At 48.2% G+C, this 20,955-nt stretch overlaps 1 protein-coding gene across 1 annotated transcript in view; it reads left to right on the top strand.

The window, feature by feature from the left end:
* The first annotated feature begins 17,169 nt into the window (after window positions 1-17,169).
* GAS2L1 (growth arrest specific 2 like 1) overlaps window positions 17,170-20,955 on the top strand; it is a 41,362-nt gene continuing 37,576 nt past the window's right edge. The window contains exons 1-2 of the mRNA XM_083145400.1: window positions 17,170-18,192; window positions 19,075-19,722. Coding sequence (XP_083001526.1) covers window positions 19,099-19,722 — 624 coding nt within the window. The 5' untranslated portion in view covers window positions 17,170-18,192; window positions 19,075-19,098. The remainder of the gene's footprint in view (window positions 18,193-19,074; window positions 19,723-20,955) is intronic.

Genomic DNA, 20,955 nt, shown 5'->3' with positions numbered 1-20,955 from the left:
ACATGTAGTTTCACAACATCTGGAGGGCCACAGGTTGAAGACCCATGCTCTACATGTTGAAGTGTAGAAAGATATGCTTCCAATTAGGGATGTGCACCGGCCACTTTTCGGGTTTTGGGTTCTGAGTACCTTGAGGTTTTGGGTTCGGTACTTGTTTCCTAGCACGGCCACAATCGTATGGATCGTGTACCTTTAAGTTAAGGTACACGATCCATACGATGGACCCGATTTCCTTTGACATCAGGTCCATTTGGCCGGCTAGGACAAAATATCGGGGGCATCGCGTGGGTCGGGACCGTTAACAATGGTCCCGACGCGACCGACGCGATGCCCGCGATTTCCCCATAGGCTTCAATGTTAAAAAATATTTTAACATTGAAATCGTGTCGGGAAAGGTAAAATATCGGGGGCATCGCGTCGGTCGGGACCATTAACATAGGTCCCGACGCGATGCCCCCGATTTTTTCATAGGCTTCAATGTTAAAAGATTTTTTAACATTGAAATCCTGAAAAAATGTGAAAAATATGAAATGGGCCAATATGACCCATTTCACATTATAGATGTCCCCGTCGTCACCCCACGATAGACGCCAACCCGAAGCGTGGCGAGCGCAGCGAGCCCGCGAGGGGCGGCGGTGCGCGTCCTCCGACCTTTTCATTCCCCTACTATCCACGTCGGCGTGGAGTTGAGAATAGAATAGTGTGGCGAGCCCGAAGCGTGGCGAGCGCAGCGAGCCCCGCGAGGGGACGCGTATGACTTCACAGGTATACGCGTCCCCTCGCGGGGCTCGCCACGCTTCGGGCCCGGTGGCTCGCTGCGCTCGCCACACTATTCTATTCTCAACTCCACGCCGACGTGGATAGTAGGGGAATGAAAAGGTCGGAGGACGCGCACAGCCGCCCCTCGCGGGCTCGCTGCGCTCGCCACGCTTCGGGTTGGCGTCTATCGTGGGGTGGGGTGTACGCCGTGACATTTGGGGGGGTTGGGAATATTTTACATTGAATCCAATGTAAAATCGGGTCCCAGGGACCCGATTTTCATTTCATTAAAAAAAAAAATCGGGTCCAAAATCGGTCGGTCGCGTCTATCGCATCGCATGCGACCAAATCGCATGCGATACGATCGACCCGATTTTTCCGACACGACCACCCCGATGTAAATCGGTGTGGCCGTGCTAGGAAACAAGTACCTTGGGTTCTAATGGGTTTTGGCAAAACACCTCCTAAGTGTTTTGTGTTTGGATTTGTTGGGTTTTAGGTTCTGATTTTTTGTTAAAAATGCATAAAAACTGCTAAAATCGCAGAATTTTGGTTTTTATTTTTTGCTCCTATGCTATAGTAACCTCAATAACATTCATTTCCACTCTTTTCCAGTCTCTTCTGAACAGCTCACACCTTTTTTTAGGGCAAAAGGTTGCACGAGGTAGCTGAAAACTATGATAAGCCACACAAGTGTGCGGCACAAACACTAGACTGATATGGCACACTTAGCATCCCCTCTAGGCTGATACTGCACACCTAGCATCACCCCTGGACTGATATGGCATGCTTAGCATCACCCCTGGACTGATATGGCACAGGTAGCATCACCCCTGGACTGATATGGCACAGGTAGCATCACCCCTGGACTGATACGGCACATTTAGCATCACCCCTGGACTGATATGGCACACTTAGCATCCCCCCTAATCTGATACGGCACACCTAGCATCACCCCTGGACTGATATGGCACGCTTAGCATCACCCCTGGACTAATACAGCACACTTGGCAGCACCCCATGAATTATACGGCAGACTTGGCTCACCCCAGGAATTATTTGGGAGACTTGGCTCGCCCCTGGACTGATATGGCACACTTAGCATCACCCCTGGACTGATACGGCACACTTGGCAGCACCCCATTATTATTATAATTTTATTTATAAGGCGCCACAAGTGTTTCGCAGCGCCGTACAAAGGAACAATACAGGGAGACAAAGCTTGGCATAACATTAAATAAATAACAAAAATACAGTACAAATAAAGAGCGCCACAGATCAATACACATTACAGCTTAAATATAAGTAGTGAGGACTCAATCAACATACAACTAGAGGCTAGATGCCAATGATGGAGATGAGTATGCGGACAAAGATGGTCACTGAGTGTTGGAGAATAGGAGAGCTGTGAGTGAAATGTGAAGAGAAGTGGGCTTTGACAACAGGAGGGAAGAGGGCCCTGCTCAGAGGAGCTTACAATCCCATGAATTATACGGCAGACTTGCTTACCCCAGGAATTATACGGCACAGATGGTGGCACCCCTGACCTGATACAGCACACATGGAATTATACGGCACAGATGGCGGCCCCCCTGGACTGATACGGCACACATGGCGGCAGGCATGGAATTATACGGCAGACAAATTCCTGCAGTAAAAATAAAAATTTGTATTTTTTTAATTATAAAAAAGAGCAGCACACCTTACTTAGCAACACCCCATGAATTATACAGCACTCTTGGCTTACCCATGGACTACAGCGCATTTAACAGCCCTTTCAGTAAACAAAAAAAAAAACACCTTATTTTTATTTTCATTAAAAAAAGGGCAGCTTCCCTGGTCTGATATGGGACACATGGGGCACCCCTGGAATTATACGGCACATATGCGGGCACCCCAGGACTGATACAGGACACATGGGGGCACCCATAGAATTATACGGCACACATGTGGGCACCCCTGGACAAATACAGCACACATGTAGGCACCCCTGGATGGATACAGTACATATGCGGGCACACCTGGACTGATACAGCACACATGTGGGCACCCCTGGACAAATACAGCACACATATGGGCACCCCTGGATGGATACAGTACACATGCGGGCACCCCTGGACTGATACAGCACAAATGTGGGCACCCCTGGACAAATACAGCACACATGTGGGCAGGGCCGGCGCCACCACTAGGCAGCTCTAGGCATTTGCTTAGGGCGCCGGCACCTGGAGGGTGGCAGTTCGCCCCTCACCCCCAGAGAACTGTGTAAAAAAATTGCTGCCCCGGCGTCCCTGCAGTGCTGGGGCGGTCAGGGGTGTCCGTGCCGTAGGGGTACCTGCAGCGCCGTCATGTGCATAAAGCTGGCTGCGGCCGGCAGGGTCCCTGTAGTGAATAGCAAATAACTAGCGCTATGCGCGCGGCGGCGTGGGAAGCGCTAGTTATTTGCTATTCACTACAGGGACCCCGCCGGCCGCAGCCAGCTTTATACACATGACGGCGCCGCAGGTACCCCTACGGCACGGACACCCCTGACCGCCCCAGCACTGCAGGGACGCCGGGGCAGCAATTTTTGTTACACAGGTACCACTCCCCCCCCCTCCCTCCCCCCGGCACCGGGGCGCCCCCACCCCGACTCGCCTGGGGCGCTCCGGTGCCTTGCACTGGCCCTGCATGTGGGCACCCCTGGATGGATACAGTACACATGCAGGCACCCCTGGACTGATACAGCACAAATGTGGGCACCCCTGGACAAATACAGCACACATGTGGGCACCCCTGGATGGATACAGTACAAATGTGGGCACCCTGAACTGATGCAGCACACATGCGGGCACCCTGGACTGATGCAGCACACATGCAGCCACCCTGGACTTATACTGTGCACTGGCAGCAGTCATTTAAAATTTTTTTTTTTTTTGCTTAATTAAAAGAATGTAGCCCCCTCTGTAGCACTAGCAGCAGCCCCCTATGCATAAATCCCCCCCCCCCCCCAACATTTCATCCCCCCAGCATGTTTCCCCAGCAGCTCAGCTCAGCAGACACCACGGACACATCAGTGCTGTCTGAAATCACCAGCCTGTTTGGAAATGGCGCTGACCGCCGGGAACTATATATCCCCAGGTCTCGCGAGAATCCGACAGCGGGAAGATGACGTCCGGCCTCGTTTTGAACTCAGAAAAATGGCGGCGACCATCGAACTCCCGGGATCCGGCCTCGGATCAGGTAAGTCTGTGGGGGTTCGGATCTCTAGGATCCGAACCCTCTCATCTCTACTTCCAATGTGTTTGAGGGGTGTGTGTGGCTTGCAGGTAGTGAAATCATGGTTTTCACTTAATAGGCTGCAGCATTGCTTATTACATTCAGGTGTAGTAATCAGCGTTAATTAGTAGACCCAGGCATCCGCTCTCATATGGTATCTCTAGGGGTGGTCTGGAGCTATCTTTGGCGTCTGCCTGTTTTTGGCCCAAAATGCACGGTGCGTTCGCCGATCGAGCGGTTGTAGCACCGTACATTTTTGGTGCACACCCCCGTGTACCCCCATGTTTACGCCCAGTTTTCCTCATTATTCCGGCCGCTCCCCTAAAAATGCCCCCATGCCGCCCACAATGACCGTACTCTTGCGGACAGGTTTTTCGCACGGAGAGACCCGTCTGTGAGCGGTGTGAGGTCGCCACACCTGCGCATTGCGAAAGCTACGCATGCGCAGATACGGTACGGTCCCACCGTACCGAGCAGAATAAGGCTCATAGTGACACGACAGTGTTTGTTTTAAAAAGGATACTAGATCCTTACACAGTGGGGCCCCTCTGTACTGCCTTTCCCAATATGTTTTTGTTTCCCAATATATTTTCAATTCTTTATAAAGAAGCATTACTGTTTATGCAAAATGCATGTATACTGAAACATACTGATACTTGACTTGCGTGCCCCAAGGCTACTAGCATGTGCTGTGACTATAGGAAAGATACTCCTTATTATAGATATAGCCAAGTTCTATGTCACAGAGAATGAGGACGGAGAGGTGGTTTACTATGGTTATAAATAGAGACAGGATTATATGCAACATAAAAAGCTTAAAATATGCATGCAAATATGCATGAAAAATACTTAAAATATGCATAAAAAGTGTTAAAATATGCTACATTAAATAATAAAAAAAGTAATTTTTAACTTATTTATTTAAAAATCAGCATACAATTAGTTGCAAATAAACCTCCAAAATAGGCCCACAGCATCTGCAGATGTCTAATGCTGTATACAGGATTTTTTTTCTTCCTGGCTGCTACAGCAGACTGCAGCGTCCAAAGCTCTTCTTGCATCAACTACACGGACCCTCATCTCCAGCGCCGATGGACCAAATGTCAACATAGTGTGTGAGGGCGGTGCAGTGGAAGGCTTTTTCCCTGCGCTGCATACTCACTGTGACACAGCATTTCCTCCGCGCCGCGTGATGTCACAACCCTTCCGCCCACCTCCTCTGCTGCAGAAGTCTGTCTCTTAGTGTAAAGTTCCAGGCCAGGGGCAGGCAAAGGTTCAGGAGCTTCGTAATGGCATCCGCACCGACTGACTTTTATCAACATGAATTGGCAGCCTAGAGGAGTCTAGAGGAGTCCAAGGTTCCCCACACTGTGGACATATTGCCCCAGCCTGCACACTCTACCACTACCTGGCCAGCAGCAGCAGCAGCAGGGCAAAGCAGTGCTGTAACTCGCGGGTGGGAAGAGGACGGGGCCTAAAATATGCACCATCCCTAGATTTTAGGTAAAATATGCAATAACCAGTGAGAATGGGCAAAATATGCAAATGCATATGCAAATATGCAAATGCATATAATCCTGTCTCTAGTTATAAATAATACAAACTGTTACAGTATAATTGACGGAGGGCGGACACAATTCTTTCAAATCTAAGAACAATGCCCAGATATGTGGGCAAAGGGCGAGTACCCGCTATGCCGGTTCAGCACTGTGCGCGGACTGAATTCCGACACTAGATCGCTTCACTGCTCCGGGGAGCAGCCATCAACTGCGGTTACCGCTACGTAGCAAGAGAGGATTGGGGTGTGTAGGTATTACACCTCCGATACACCGTCCGTTCTGGATGGTGTATCCTTTCTTCTTTAATTGTATATACAGTATGGTCTAGGTCGACATTCACTAGGTCGACAGTGATTAGGTCAAAACCGAAGAATGACTGACATAAACTAAGTCGACATGAACATGGTCAACACAGAAAAAAATTGACACATGGTTTCAGTTTTTTGTGTGTCTATGTCGACATGGACTCTGTACAAATGTACCGCGTCCCCTTGCATGCCTCGCTGTGGTTGCAATTCTTTGGACAAGGTGCCTTGCTGGGCTTGGCACACTATTATATTCTCCTTTTATGCCTAATAGGATGATCAAGCATGAATAGATTATGAAAAAAATCTTTTTTAATACTTGTTTCCTAGCACGTCGCCAATCGCATACCATCGCATGCCTTAATTAGTGGTATGCGATGGGACCCGATTTTCAGGTCCTAAGAGCCGCACTGTACAATTTTAAAATCGCATTGCATGCCATTAAAATGGCATACGATGTGATCGATGCGATCAAAATGATGATTTAATTGTACATGCACCCTGATGGGTGATTAGTATGTTATATGCACCCCCATTGTTAACGCCACCGCCACTATTAACGCCAGTCCAAAGCGTGGCGAGCGGCGGTGGTACGCGTCCTCTGACCTTTTCATACCCCCACTATCCACGTTGGCGTGGAGTTGATTTTATATAGTGTGGCGAGCGCAGCGAGCCACCGAGCCCGAAGCGTGGCGAGGGGACGCGGAATACAAGTTAACCGCGTCCCCTCGCGGGGCTCGCTGCGCTTGCCATGCTTCGGGCTCAGTGGCTCGCCACACTATATACAATCAACTCCACGCCGACGTGGATAGTGGGGGTATGAAAAGGTCGGAGGATGCGTACCGCCGCCCCTCGCGGGCTCGCTGCACTTGCCACGCTTCGGGTTGGCATTAATAGTGGCGGTGGCGTTGACAATGGGGGTGCATATAATATACCCATCAGGGTGCATATACAATTAAATCATCATTTTGATCGCATCGATCGCATGCGATGCGATCGATGTGCTCAAAACGATGTAATAAGATGAAAATCGTGGGCGCTGTGCTAGGAAACAAGTACCTCTTTTTTTTTTTTTTTACCTTTTCCTGTGTTGACCATGTTCATTGTTGACATTTTGATTGTGTTGTCCTGTGTATGTCGACCATACTTAGATATTGACCGTATTGACCTAATCACTGTGGTTGACCTAGGCATTGTTGACTGGATACCCCCTGAATCAGGCCCTAAATGACAAATTTACCAAGCATTTTGCAGCTTGGCCCCAGTAGTTATCGCCATTGGTATTATTTGCTGTAGCTACTCTACAGAATCACCAGGATGGAACCCTCCCCAGAAATGTTCCCATAGAGAAGTAAAAGGGTCTCATTAGTAATTCTGTCTTTCTACCACATTAAATATATAACTATTGGGTACTTCCTCATCTTTGCGGCCACCATTACGCCAGTTACGTTACCCCCTACTTAACTGCTACGTAAGGATTTTGGGCGAGCCGTTACAAATCGCGCCACCACCCTCCTGTGTCCACGCCACCATCTATTGCCTTTAGTGAAGTTGTGGCGAGCCACCGAGGGGTGTGGATCGTATTGTCGACCTGACAATACATTGACAGTCATTAGGTCGACAGGGTTTTAGGTCGACATGGGTGAAGGTCGACAGGTGTCTAGGTCGACATGGATTTAGGTCAACAAATGCGTTAGGTCGACATGGGTTAGGTCGACAGTTCGCGAGGACGACATGGGGTTTTTCACTGTTTTTGGACCCAAATGTCACTGCGCTCGGCACACTATTTTATTCTCCCACCACGCCCTAGTGGATGGTAGGGCATGAAATACCGCATGTCGGCACATGTCGGCTCAAAAAACAGTGAAAAAACCCATGTCGATCTTGCGACCTTTCAACCTAACCCAGGGGTCCTCAAACTCTTTTGCTCTGGGACCCCATCATACAATAAAAATAATGTCAGGACCCCAGCAAGTTACTGCATAAGGTCATCACATCACATGTGTAGTCAGCAGACAGCGCATACATGGAAGCATTTTGTAGGAACAACATGATGTGAGGAGTCTAATATAACAGACAATTAAACAGATTGTTCAGACTCCTTGAATCACTGACTGATATTAGAAAAGTCATCAGCCTGTTGGTCAGCAACATGGAGTCGCGACCCCATGCTGAGAAGGTCGGGACCCACTTTGGGGTCAGGACCCACAGTTTGAGAACCGCTGACCTAACCCATGTTGACCTAACGCAATTGTCGACCTAAAACCATGTCGACCTTGTCCCATGTCGACCTAGACACCTGTCGACCTTCATCCATGTCGACCTAGAACCCTGTGGACCTTGTTGCCTGTCGACCCAACGGGGTCGACCTAATTACTGTCGGGTCGACCGTATCCCCCACCGAGCCAAAAGTGTGGCGTGCAAAACGAGCCTGCGAGGGGACGATGAAGCTTAGCAGCACTACGTAAGTTCTGTAGTGTGAGCGGTGGCTGCAAAGATGAGGAAGTGACAATTATTGTACCTAAAATATATATATATATATATATATATATATTAATGGGTGAAAATAGTTACAATTATGTTCAAATTAATAATGTTAGAGGGCAGCTTCTTCTCATCACCTGTTATAAATAGGAATATCTGGAAAGTGTATTACATATTTTTTGATATTTAACCTTTGAGTTTATGTAAATAAATCTCTGAAACTCCTAGTCAGGTAGGTATCAGCAGGGTAATCCAGCCATATTAGCATGTAAACACTAGAGGATAATTGAAACGAGTTTGACCATTTGTTATGACACATTCTTAAAATTATCTACTGTGTATCCACTACATTGCTAGCGGCAGTGGCGTATTTATAATGAGTGCAGTGTATGTGGGGTACAGGGGCCCCTTAGCCTCATGGGGCCAACACCAGACATACTGGACCCATTTTTCCAATACTTACCCTCCGTAGTCCATCGGCGACAGCAGGATAGCTGTAAAAAGTGCCAGGAAAATGGCACAGCAGCCATTTTCCCGGTGATCTGCACATGGGCAGTGGAGTCTGAATGCTTGAGTGCTGACTTCACACCGCTGCAGCCGTAAATATGGCCACCATACCATTTTTTCAGAGATTTGTACATGCAGAGTAGGGTCTGAGAGCTGTAGGGCTCAGACCCTATTACACAGCACTGCTCCCAGCAGAGAGGAAGAGCCTCCTCCTCTCTTAAAATTCCATTTATCGGCATCCCCATCGGCTCGCTAGCAACATCTCCGCCATCTGTAAATGCAGCTCATTTTGGAGGTTGTCATTAGCAATGCCTTGCTACCGAATTCAACATGGCCCCGCTACCCCCCCCCCCCCCTTCCCTCATCACCAACCATTGCTCCATTTACTTTACTCCGGAGTAAGCAAGCGTGTATTTACTTGCCGATGCTGGGTACACCAGAGGTGGAAATACCATTGGTGCAGCAGGTGCAATGAGGACTAAGGGGCCCACTGCTGCCACTGTTTTCCCTGTCACACTCTGCCTCAACCCAGGGCCGGTGCAAGCCCCTCACCCGCCCCAGGCAAAACCCCTCCGTGCTGCCCGCCGGGGGAAGGGTGCGGACGATACTGCGGCACGGGGGGGGGGGGGGGTTTGCGGGGTGTGATACTGCGATGCGGCACGGGGGGGTATGAAATCCCCCCAGCGGGAAGCGGGCGGCGGGGGGGCAGCGTTAATTAACGGGAGGGAGGAGGATTACAGACTCACCTGCTCCCCGCTCCCTGCTTTCTGGTACCTCTCTATGGTACCTCGGCGACTCAGTACCGCCCTCCAGTGGCCGGTGCCCTAGGCAAATGCCTAGTCCTGCCTAATGGTGGCGCCAGCCCTGCCTCAACCCTGCCTTTCCCTGTCACCCACTGCCATGTTGCCAATTGTAAACTTGGGTTGGGGTGAATGAGAGGGGGACCCAATTATATTTTTGCACCTGGGCCCTACACCCACAAGTGGGTGTTTGTATGGTAAGGATGGCACTTTTGACCATCGATAGCTCACCGTCAGGGCATTGAATATACCCCAATGTGTAGTGTGTACCCACTTAACCGTTCCTTAGTCTTGGGGTATAAAAGTTGTATGGATCTGGGTGGTTTTGTGTGAATGAATCTGGCTTTTTCTTTAGAGGCTCATTTATCAATGAGCGACAAAACTCGTTGTGGATGATATATGTACTATAGCCTATTACGTGTTTGAAAAACAACAGCTGGGAGATGATTGGACGGAGAGCCATTTATCTTACCCAAGTAGTTTAAATGGACCCTTTGTATGAATACAGATGTTTTGTGTATGTGTCATGAATCTGCTTTTGTGTGTATTTAGTATGTATTTTTTGTTTTTCAAATTGGATCAATTTAGATAGAGTAGCCATAGTTGTCATAGGTGTGCGCACATTGAGTGTTAGGGGTGCACATGCACCCCCTAATGCTGTGTCCACCCTTATGAACACCTCCCTGCCGCTAGCAATACCCTTTTACCAAATACTTTTGTTTTTTCTTCTACGATCCCCATGGCAGCCTTAACACTGGGATATTCCCATCCCCCATAGATTCAGACAGGACATTTTTCTCTAGGACCGCCCACATTGGGTATAATAGCCCCCTCCTTGCTCTCCTCTGTGTCTTTTTTCCTGTCTCCGTTAAGAGTAGGACAGAGTAGGTTATTTAATTTTGTTTTAAGCAGGGTTACCTCTATACAGTTTAAGAACTGGATGGGGTGGCTCCCCGGGGAGAAGGAGATGCTAAGGTTAGTACACTACCCTTATGCATAATTGCCTGGCGTTATGACTATGGACGCTAACATAGCAAAACGCTGACACCAGAGGTGCGCTCTCTGGGGAAAAGGTGGTACATACCAGGCACGCTGCGGCATTGAAGAGCTGACAGACGCTGATCAGTAGCTGGAGGAAGGAGCAGACAGACCGGGCTGCAAACCGCGTCTGTGCACTCGGGAGTACAGGCAGAAGGGGCGGAAGTGTGCGGTGCACGTCACTTCCGCCCAGAAGCGCTGGAGGTGCGCTGGTAAATGCTTCCCCGCGGAAACAAGGGGAAGCATTTTTTGTTCCGCTTGGCCATCCTGAATAGGGAAAGCGGCAATGAAAGGGTTAAGGCGCCCTATTTAAAGAAACGCCAGGATAGCTAGCATGTGCAGCTATTCTGGATATTCTCTGGACATTATAGCACTGTAAGCAGAGAGCGTTATGGATACACCTTCTCCCCACAAGCCGGTTGATGCCCCAGTGAGGTAAGCCCTTTGGTTTTTGGGCATTAGTTGTTGTTTTAAACAAGATACTTAGTGTAGCTTTGTTTTTATAGTGTGCCTGTTGCGGATACAGCTCATAAGAAGAAAACGGCAAAAAATAAGTTTATAGAGACTAGATGCATGTCTTGCGATAAACTGTTTGCTTGAGCCCAAAAGAAATCGCTGTGTGATGAGTGTGAGGCTGGACAGAGAAAATTGGACAGAAAGGCTGAGCAATCTGAGATTCTCAAAGATTTGATGGCATGGATGAAAGACTCATTTGTCTCAAAAGATGAATATTTGCAGTCAAAAACACCCAAAAGATCCAGAGCTCAGGCTGAGTTCAGTAATGAGGAAGGCTCAGCTGATGAAATAGAGTGTCAGGAGCCAGAGAAAAACTCCACAGATGAAGGGGAGTTAGAAGAAACCAGAACCTTTAATCTAGATTTGGTTGAAGGTATACTGAAGAATATATACAAGGCAATGAACTACAAAGAAGAGGCGAGTACGTCGGGAGTAAAAAACCCCTTGTATGATGAGAGACCGAAAAAGGGAAGAACATTTCCAGTCCACACCATGGTGAGGGATATGATCGCTAAGGAATGGACGAACATGGACAAGAAATTGACACTAGGTAATCGAGTCGATAAGATGTACCCATATAAGGACGACGAGTTCTTAGGCTGGTGTTCAATGCCGAAGGTAGATGCCGCGGTGGCAGAACTTACCTCAAGGTCCACTATCCCAGTTGAAGATTCGGCGGCATTTAAAGATTCTATGGATAGGAAGACTGAGAACGCCTTACGTAAGGTCCATTCAGCTTCTGCAGGGGCACTTAAATCTACGGTGGCAGTGGCATCTGTCTCAAGAGCTTTAAGGCTATGGGCTTCCAATCTTCATACTGACATAGAAGAGAGAATATCAAAACAATATTTGTTGAAGAGCCTTGAAGTTATGCAGAAGTCAATAGACTACCTATGTGAGGCTTCATTGGACTCTGTGTCCTTTTCAGCGAAGACCATGGCCGCCGGGGTCACAGCCAGAAGAGCACTATGGCTTAGACCATGGAGTGCGGACGCCAACTCTAAGAATAAGTTGGCAACATTGCCCTTCAAAGGGAGTTTCTTATTCGGGTCTAAATTAGACACGATGATTCAATGGTTGTCAGGAGGGAAATCAATTTGACTTCCACAAGATAGAAGGAATCGTTTCCCTTACCCTACTTCGTCTAAACAGTCAAACAAAGAGGCTAAGACGTACAGACCGGGCAGGCCATACTATAGAAGAGGTTCCAGCACTTCAAGACAATCCTTTCGTCAGCCCTTTCGTGGGCGATTCCAGAAGGATAGAGGAGGAAGATCATGACTATCTCCAGAAGATGGAGGTAGGAGCCAGGCTGTCACTGTTTTTAGAAGAATGGAGATCCACCATAACAGACAAATGGGTGTTGGGTATAATTCAGGAAGGCTATCACATAGAATTTGCGAAGTTCCCAGCTCAAAGCAGGTTTATGAAGTCAAGGGTACCAGAAGATTGGCAGAAAAGAGTGGCACTCTGGGAGAAGATAGAACAGCTATTGGAACTGAAAGCGATCGAGAAGGTACCACAGACCCAACACAAGGAAGGTTTTTACTCCAATCTCTTCTTAGTGGAAAAAGCCAAAGGTGGGTTCAGGACCATCCTGGACCTAAGAGAGCTAAATTACTTCATAAGGAAGATAAAGTTCAGGATGGAGTGTCTGACTTCAATATTATCAGGCATAAGAAAAAAACGAGTTTCTAGCCTCTGTAGATCTAAGAGACGCGTACTACCACATTCCAGTATTCAGAGATCACAGGAAGTTTCTGAGGTTCTACGTGGCAGGTCAGCACTTTCAGTTCACGTGCCTACCGTTTGGAGTTCACCGAGAGTTTTCACAAAGGTTCTGATCACGTTAATGGCGGAGCTGAGAAAGAAGAAAGTCCAGATCTGGCCATACTTAGACGATTTGCTAATTGCTGGGGACTCAGCGGAAGAAGTGAGACAGAGTGTATCTCTTACACTAGAAACGCTGACAAGACACGGGTGGATAATAAACTACGAGAAAAGTCAATTGAATCCTACCAAGAGAATACAATTCCTGGGTGTCAGGATAGACACCGGAAAGTACTCAGTGGCCTTGTCGGTGGAAAGATGTATGAGAATAAGAGAGCTGGCGGAATGGATACTACTGAAGAGAAGAATTCCGCTTCTAAAAGCAGTACAGTTGTTGGGGATGATGGTGTCGTGTATAAAGATTATACCTTGGGCACAGTGGAACTCAAGACAACTACAGTGGTATCTGCTCCCGCTGTTGAAAAGAGGGTACAAAGACCATCATGTTGTACAGTTGCCACAACCAGTGAGAAGATCCCTGAAATGGTGGACGGAAGATCTGGAGAGCAGAACCTCCAGTTTAGAGAATCCAAGCTTCCAAATACTGACAACAGACGCCAGTCTGTCAGGATGGGGAGCGCATCTAGGCGAATCGTCGGTTCAGGGGAAATGGTCTCAGGAAGAGGCAAAGAATTCCTCAAACGCAAGAGAGCTGCAGGCTGTTTGGGAGGCAATGTCTATGCTCAAAATGAGGATTCGAGGCTCTCATCTCCGAATTATGACCGACAATGTGACAGTGGTGTCCCATGTAAACCATCAAGGGGGAACCAGAAGTCAGAAGTTGATGAAATTGTCGGAGAAGATCATGAACTGGGCAGAGTCGAATCTGTTGTCAATTTCGGCGGTTTACATTCCAGGAAAGAAAAATATAGTGGCGGATTTCCTGAGCCGCAGGACAATACTACCTGGAGAGTGGGAACTGAACCAGGAGGTGTTCCGAGAGATCGTGAAAAAGTTTGGGGTGCCAGAGGTGGACCTGATGGCCACAGTCACCAACAGAAAGGTGAGCAAATTTTGCTCAAAGTTTTGGCATCCTCAGGCAGAAGCACTGGACACATTCGCGATCAAATGGTCGTTCAACCTGGGTTATGTCTTTCCCCCCTTCCCAGTAATAACCAAGATACTGAAGAAAATACGGGAAGACCAGGTTCAGGTGATAGTAATTCTACCTCACTGGCCGAGGAGGGCCTGGTATACCAATGCCCTCAGAATGTCGATGCAACAACCTTGGAGACTGCCGAACAGACCAGACCTGTTGAGTCAAGGTCCGCTGTTGTATCAAGACCCAGCAACATTGTGTCTAGAGGCATGGAAATTGAGCGGCAGATTTTGAGAAAGCATCACCGCAAGTCACAGAGATGATGATGGAGGCTAGGAAGAAAGTATCTTCAGCAGCCTATTATAAGACTTGGAGTAAGTTTATTACCTGGGGTGAATTCAAAGGAGACTTTGCATGTATTCCCACAGACAAGGTGTTACAGTTCCTGTTTGAAGGATTTCAAATGGGCCTAGCCACGGCTACCATCAAAGCACAAACTTCAGCTCTGAGTGTTTTATTAGACAGACCTCTGGCGGAGGACAGAATGGTCAAAAGATTTGGTAGGGCAATGAAGAGAATCAGACCACCAATTAAGGCCATTGTAGCACCTTGGGACTTAAACCTGTTACTGACAGTCTTAACTAAAGATCTGTTTGAACCTTTAGCTGAGTGCTCACTAAAATTCCTCACCTGGAAGGTGGTGTTTCTGGTTGCAGTCACATCTGCTAGACGGGTCAGTGAGCTGCAGGCCCTCTGGATAGAGGAACCGTACCTAGTAATATATCCGGACAGGGTAGTTCTACGTACACACCCAGAGTTTGTCCCTAAGGTCGTGTCTTCCTTCCACTTAAACCAAGAGATAACACTACCTGAGTTCTGTACCAATCCACAAAACGAGGAGGAGGAAGTCTGGCATACTTTAGACTTAGTCAGAGCTATATCCATTTATCTGGAAAGAACTAAACCTTTCAGAACTTCAAATCACTTGTTTGTCATTCCAGAAGGAATGAAGAGAGGAAAGGCACCGGTGAAGCAGACAATATCCAGATGGATCAGAGAAACCATCCTGTTTGCATATAAGAAGACCAGTAGAGCAGCTCCTCCTATTGTTCAGGCACACTCTACCCGGGCAATTTCCACTTCCTGGGCGAATAAGGCGAAGGCGTCAGTGGCAGAGATCTGCAGAGCAGCTACTTGGTCGTCAGTTCATACCTTTGCGAATCACTACGCACTTAATGTATTGACTGCCCACTTTGGGAAGCATGTCTTACAAGAGGCTACTTTGGCTGTTTAAAAGCCTATATAAATAAATATTACATGCATGAATTAGCCCTCCCGTGTGTTTACTTGGGTATGTCCCAGTGTTAAGGCTGCCATGGGGATCGTAGAAGAAAGAGGCGAATTATACTTACCGATAATTCCTTTTTCTTCATAGAGATCCCATGGCAGCCATTGGTTACCCTCCCTGTGTATTATGCCATGTTGTGTTTTTTCTCCAGGACCAGTGTTACGGAGACATCAAAAGACACCGAGGAGAGCAAGGAGGGGGCTATTATACCCAATGTGGGCGGTCCTAGAGAAAAATGTCCTGTCTGAATCTATGGGGGATGGGAATATCCCAGTGTTAAGGCTGCCATGGGATCTCTATGAAGAAAAAGGAATTATCGGTAAGTATAATTCGCCTCTTTTTAGAACTGTAATCAATTAAGAGAAGCGCCCATCAGTCAATTATGTTTTGCATTATTAATTCTACTAGAGTCTGACCATTGTCATATCACTAAATACCTGCCTCATTTAAATAGGTTTGTATTTGCATGTACTGTTACTCAGAGTAATTAGAACAGAAATAGGCAGGAGATTATGGTGTGGTGGGGAGATGTGTTATATAGTAGCTAGTGCCAATAGATGATGGTAGAAACACCTGATTGGTGATGTTAGACACACCAATAGGTGGTGCTAGACACACCCCTTTGATGGTGCACCCCCTAATAAAATGTGCTGCACACGCCTATGATAGTTGTGTGATTCTTAACTGTGAAGCCCAATACACAGTACCCGATGCTGGCTGCTGCTTATATAGTTAATAATATTGATTAACAATATTTTGGGGGTCCTTGGTTATGTTCAGCTGATGGTAGGGGTCGTTAACAATGTGCAGAAGTGTGCATCATTAATTATGTTGAGTGTACACACAAGAGGATATAGATGATATAAGACATCGCTCAGAAATGGGACTATGTAAAAACCGGACCCGGACTAGACTCCGGACCGCCGGACAGGACATCAAAATCTGCAGTCCGGAGCTTGTAGGGTCCGGTCCGGGGGGTGTCCTGTTCGGGGGGTGTCTTGTCCGGGGGTCCCTGTGATAGCTATCACCAGGGACATGGGGGAGGGGAGATTACAGCCTCCCCGTGTGGTCCGGACCATCCGGTTTTTGCTACATGCCCGGACCATACAGGGAGACTTTATTCTACCCCTCCTCCTCTACCTGGTGACAGGTGTCACAGGCTGCCCCCCCGGACAGGACACCCCCGGACAGGACACCTCCCGGGCCGGACGCTACAAGCTCCAAAATGCAGTGTTTGATGTCTGGTCCGGCAGTCCGGGGGTTTTGTCCTGGTCCGGTTTTTACCCATACCCCTCAGAAATCAGTATCCTAATAGCCGCATTATAGTATGAACTAATAATAGGTGCAATATATTTAGCTTCTATTTCATAGAGTTCCAAGTGGAGGATTTTTTGTTAGTATTCTATTTTATTTAAAAAGGTGTAATTTAAAAACAGAGACCGGAATTGCCAAGTTTATGATTTTTTTTTTAATTAACGGTATTATTATTATTATAATGTTATATTACTGTGCCTGGTGATGTTAGCTATGGCCCTATGAGCGCCGTTACCGGCAGGGAGAGGGTTACATAACATTTCCCGCATTGGACAAGACGTTCAAGTGCTCAAACTTGGGATAGAAGCCAGGCAGTCTGGAGTGTGACACGGCCGCGCCCTCCCCCGCCGCCGCTGAGCTCATCCTTAAAGCCACAGTCCGGGGGTACAATACATTACAGACTGAGATTTTATATATGACCAGAGTATGTTGTCCCCAGTCCCACCCGCCGCATCATCTCCCGCAATGTAAGGCCAGCAGGCAGCAGCAGCAGATTGGCACTGGCACCACGTGTGTATGACAGCCACATGTATATACAGTAGGACGGGGCATTGTGTTGTGTTCTTCCCATAACGCTGACAGCGGCGGGGTGAGCACTGCAGGACGTGGCGGGAGTATAACAGGGCTGTCACCAGGGACAGGTGTGTGACACAGGTTCTCTGATGACAGGCCGGTGTGCGTGGTGCTGTCCTTCAGCGACAGCAGCTTCTGTACCGTCCAATAGCAGGGAGTGCGGCCTGTGCCCCCCTCTAGCTTCCCCGTGATCCATCGCACCCCACTCCCGATCTCGCATTTATCCATGCGGGTCACACCCCGCCTCTCCCTAGGCTCGGCAATGAATGGGGACCCCGGGGGCGGCAGGAAGTTGTAATTCGCCGCTGCTACTGCCCATCCCTCTTAGTGCTCCCGGCGAGGCTGCCGACCGGGGCGTGGATGGGGCACCGAGCCTTCCTGCTATGTGTGCCAGCATTTGGTCCTTCAGGGGAAAGCGGGAGAGCACCGCGCTGTGCCGACCGGGAAGAGACCGTCCCCGCTTCTCCGAGGAGACTGCTGCTGGCAGGGGATTAGACAGACTGCCGCCTGATTAACCTTGTGCAAAGGGCGAGGCAGCTCTGTCTCTTCTCCAGCAGCGCCGCCTCCTCCTCCCCATGCCCCTGCCACTGCCCCGGACTGCCGCAGAGCAGACTGCCCGCACGGTGTAGGTGGCCACTGGCCTCCCCGCAGCCGCCCATGTAGGAGGACCCCGGGTGACACAGACGTACAGGGACAGCCTCCCTTCCCCCGGTTCTGGAAGCTGGAGGTGATGAAGTGGCGCTAGCAGAGCGGAGGGAGGATGAGAAGGGCGCTGCTGCTGTGCGGTGCCCGGGGAGAGCCCCCTCTCAGCGCCGGGGGTGACACGTCTCTGATGGGAGAGTGACGTCTACTCTTATTATAGGTAAGAACCCGCAAGTGCTGGTCCCACTCCGGGCAGCTTGGAAAGTGCTGGTCCCACTCCGGGCAGCTTGGAATGTTCTTACCCTGTCAGTGTTAGTATGTATATAATAATCTGCATTTTATGCACTTTTTCCTCCTGATTTGTCCTCCGTCATGTCCATTGTTCTGCCTGTTGCCATCACTTTTTAGTACATTACTATGGGACTCGTTTATTAAAAAAAATAAAATAATGATACATGTGGACATTGTATAAGTTTATATATAACTGTGTGTGTGTGTTGGGCATCACCCCCTGCTAGCCTGATCATCTTTTATGCAACTTTATTTGCCATGCTACAGCTTAGAGGCAGGTTTTTTACAAGCCGAACAGGTTCTAACGGGCCCCAAAAAATATATCCTGGCCATACAAATGATTCCCATAGGAGCATTGTATGACTGGCATGTGATGTCATGACATCACACGGACCTGCTTACACTACCAAAGTCCCTTTGATATTCTTTAATTCTTTAATATGATAAAAAAAATGTTTGGACAAACAAAATGGTTCCATCCACTGTATGTGGGCAGTCAGTATACTTTAAATGTGACACAGGTGACATAGCCTACTTCCAAAAGACCTAGGGCCTGATTCAGATTTATACATTTGTTGACAGATTTGTTGATGTTAATGCAACTCAGCATTTATCGGTAGACTGTGCCTGTGCCAAGGTACTCTATCAATGTTGCCTGAAATAAGCAGCAAAAAATATAGTGCTATCGATTGTTTGAGGGGTGGGGCCACAAATTATTATCTTGCCTAGGACCGCACAAGGACTTAATACACCTCTGACACAGCTTGGCATATTTGGATGGTACTAAGAATGTGTTTTGTTTTGTCCATAGTCCAGGTCAAGGGAATGAGTAGAGATGGCAGACCAGAGCCACATCCAGTCATCCGCATCCAAAAGCATCCGACCGTTCCGCTCCAGCGAAGAGTACCTGGAGGCTATGAAGGAGGATCTTACAGACTGGCTCAATATGCTATATGACCTGGATATGGAGTCTGGAAACTTTCTGGAGGCTTTGGAGACTGGTTACACCCTATGTCAGCATGCTAACAATCTCAACCGGCTGGCACAAGACTTTAGAACACAGTATCCAGATGCTGCTGCCGGTATGAGGCTACCTCAGAAAGATGTGAAATTCCAGGTGAAAGGGGCTGTTCCAGGCTCCTTTATGGCTAGGGATAATGTATCTAACTTTATTGGCTGGTGTCGGAAGGAACTTGGCATACCAGAGGTGTTAATGTTTGAAACCAATGACCTGGTACTAAAGAAGGGGGAGAAGAGTTTTGTTCTATGTTTGCTTGAGGTAGCTCGGCGAGGGGCACGCTTTGGCATGCCAGCACCAACACTTATCCAGATGGAGGAAGAAATAGAAGAGGAGCTTAGCCAGGGCAGGATGAACACAGAACAGAGAGGGTATCCACGAGTCCCAATGCCTGTTAGACCTCCGCGCACCCTGTGTGATCTGAAGAACTTGGATGAGTTGGTGAGCTTATTACATAGAACATACTGTTGCCTTTCCTCTCAGACTCTCCCTAATAAATGACGGTGGTTTAAGGAGGTCATCGCCACAACTAAAGCCTGTACCATTCCTTTAATTAGAAAGTAAAAACTAATCGTATTGGGTAGAATTATGGCTCTTTTCTCAGAGAAGATCACCTTTGTCTAGCTACACTCCATATAGCGCAGGTACAAAGGGGGTTATTCTGGCTGATTCGCAAGGCTGCGAATATGAGAGTCCCCCAAACACCAGTCTGCCCACCCCCCCTCGCACGTCGCGTCCGTTTGCACTGGCTGTGAATGGATGTTTAACAGAAACATCCATTCGCAGGCTTTGTGGAAACACGCACATCATTCGATGGTCACTGAATGATGTGGTGAATGCACGTATATCTAGTGACTCTCCGGTCACCTTCGATCTGCGTGCACATTCGCTAGGAAGTGAGCGGCCAGCTAACATCCAATGATGTCAGCTGCCCGCCCCCACGCCACGGCCCGATTACCATTGGAACGCCCAGCTTTTCATGGGAACGCCCATGAAACGATGTGTGTTCCCATGGGCGTCACTATCCCCCACCCGCAGTCTTGGGTGCATTCGCCCGGCAACTAGCCTGTTCGCCGTGGCTGCACACACCTGACATATGCACGTGCGCAGAAATGCAAACCCCCAGGGGATGCGAATAACCCCAAAACTATGCTGTTATTTGTGTAGGTTGTATTTTTGATTACACAAATCGTAAGACCCATACACACTAGGATATTTTCATTTTAAAAGACTCTGATAGATTTATCTGTCACCAAAGTAGTGTGTACACACTGAGCTATTTTCCCAAAGAGCAAAAGATTTTCAGGAGGCGAAATACTTTGCTGAAAATCTTATAAGCTATTTACATAATGGGCAGTGTTTTAATTCCAAGGGTGGGAGCAGAGGCCATTTATTCAATGTATTTCTGTTCTTGGGGCCTGATTCAGAACAAATCGCTGGGCTGCGTATATTTGGAGCCCATCGATCAGGTAAATGCCCCCCCCAGGCCGAAATCCTGCCCACGTGTATGGCTATGATTTTGTTTGCAGCCATGCACAGAGGGAGAAATCCATTCACCTGCGCCAGCAATGTATACATTACCACCTATTAATAACATAGGTGGGCAGTGGCCCCCCACGCACCCCACCCTGCACACTATACAATACTGCACCTGAGTTGTTTGATATCAGTCAT

The sequence above is a fragment of the Crinia signifera genome, chromosome 1 (genome assembly GCF_055691185.1).
Source record: "Crinia signifera chromosome 1, ASM5569118v1, whole genome shotgun sequence".
Classification (NCBI taxonomy): Eukaryota; Metazoa; Chordata; class Amphibia; order Anura; family Myobatrachidae; genus Crinia; species Crinia signifera.
The sequence above is the reverse complement of the archived record's forward strand: the minus strand, read 5'-3'. Positions and strand labels throughout refer to the sequence as shown.